This window comes from Egretta garzetta, unplaced genomic scaffold (assembly GCF_000687185.1).
Source record: "Egretta garzetta isolate BGI_Z169 unplaced genomic scaffold, ASM68718v1 scaffold1149, whole genome shotgun sequence".
NCBI classification, from domain to species: domain Eukaryota; kingdom Metazoa; phylum Chordata; class Aves; order Pelecaniformes; family Ardeidae; genus Egretta; species Egretta garzetta.
The window spans coordinates 30,744-32,420 of record NW_009260784.1 but is presented as its reverse complement, the minus strand read 5'-3'; the positions used below and the strand labels follow the sequence as shown (position 1 = coordinate 32,420).

Here is a 1,677-nt window from a genome sequence, read left to right as displayed (position 1 = left end):
GGACCAGTCCAGAGAGGAAATAAACCCTGACTGGCAAGAAGGGCCAGCCTCCTCCACAGGCGTCAGCTGGGGTGAGTGGGGGAGGCAGGAGCCCCTGTCCTTCGAGAGCCCCCCACAGCCAAGGCAGCACCCAGCGGCAGAGAGGTGTGCGCAGGGTCATCGGGTGTGCTGCGGGACCGGCCTCCAGCCTCGGACTGGGAGCTTCAGCACAACTGCTGCACGCAGAAGGGAGCGGGACCCCCCCTGCGCAGCACAGAGATCCCCCCTCGCCCTGCTGACGGCCCTGTCTGGGCCCCTAGCAGCTCCCGCTTTGCTGAGGGAGCCATGGTCTCCTGCAGGGAAGGGTTCAGTCGGGACCACCCAGCCCTGCCATGATCCCAAGGGGCTCAGAGGGTGAGTTTGACCCACAGAGACCACAACATCACCACCAGACCCTCGCCAACTGACGGCCAGGTTTTGAAATTCTCATAGTTCTCCATCGCATGACAATTTAAGAACAGACCCCTTTCAATAAAGCATTGCTCACCCTTTGTCTACAAAAAGGCATTTACGATCCCAGCCCTGCAGCATGGAAAGTCTCCGGGGCCAGGAGGGGCTGCAGGACAGAGCTATCCACGGGGACACCTGAAGCCGAGCGTTAAGTTATCCTCTGACTTCTGAGAAGGAATTCTCCAGATCAGAGGAACGTCCTAGCACGATCCACAAAGAGCCCAGCACTAAGGCTGGCTCTTAGCAGTGAGAGCTCCCTCTGTGACAGCAGTTGTAGAGGAAGGGAGCGGCGGGAAAGAGATGCCCCAACCTTCCCGCCGCCAGGAGGGTCTGGACCAAATGAGGTCTTGGCCTCTGAGAACCCCCTCTCCTTAAACCAAGGGCTGCCAGCCCCTTACAGCCCCTTCTCAGCCTCTTCCGCCTGATGGGAGCCAGGGGGATCCGGCCCAAAGCAATGAAGGACCCTCTGGAAGCCCCTCAAAAGCGCATGCTCGGGGGGAGCTGCTGCAGCTGCTCGTGCAGAGCTGGAGCCCGGAGGAGCAAGCACCAGGCAGCGACTGGGGGGCACAGAGACCCCGCCTCCGCCCTCCACCCCGCTGCAGCCAGAGCTGGACAACACCGTGCTTCCGCAGGGGGGCAAAGCCAAGTGGGCGAGGGCTGGGGGGCGCGCACCTGCTGGGAGACATGTGCCTGCACTCCTGGAAGCGGCCATCCAGCTGCGCCAGCATCTCCTGGCACTCCGTGTAGGAGAAGGGGTAGCAGAAGGCAAAGTAGGTGGTGGCGCCGCGGTGCTCCAGGAAGCGGTGCACGAAGGACAGCACAAACTGCGTCTCCACCATCTGGGAAGTGGGCGAGGGCTGGGGGGCGCGCACCTGCTGGGAGACATGTGCCTGCACTCCTGGAAGCGGCCATCCAGCTGCGCCAGCATCTCCTGGCACTCCGTGTAGGAGAAGGGGTAGCAGAAGGCAAAGTAGGTGGTGGCGCCGCGGTGCTCCAGGAAGCGGTGCACGAAGGACAGCACAAACTGCGTCTCCACCATCTGGGACAGAGACAAAGCAGAGGCTGAGTGGAGGCACGGCCCCAGGGGCAGCCGGCCAAAGCCATACGGAGCCACGTCCCGGGCACAGGGCAGGCGGCCGCCGCAGGCCCCGGCAGGTCTCCTCCGGCACTGCCACGCCGGGTCCCTCA

At 63.4% G+C, this 1,677-nt stretch overlaps 1 protein-coding gene across 1 annotated transcript in view; it reads right to left on the bottom strand.

The window, feature by feature from the left end:
• AGBL5 (ATP/GTP binding protein like 5) overlaps positions 1-1,353 on the bottom strand; it is a 17,080-nt gene extending 15,727 nt beyond the window's left edge. The window contains exon 1 of the mRNA XM_035901767.1: positions 1,162-1,353. Coding sequence (XP_035757660.1) covers positions 1,162-1,328 — 167 coding nt within the window. The 5' untranslated portion in view covers positions 1,329-1,353. The remainder of the gene's footprint in view (positions 1-1,161) is intronic.
• Between the last annotated feature and the right edge of the window lie 324 nt (positions 1,354-1,677).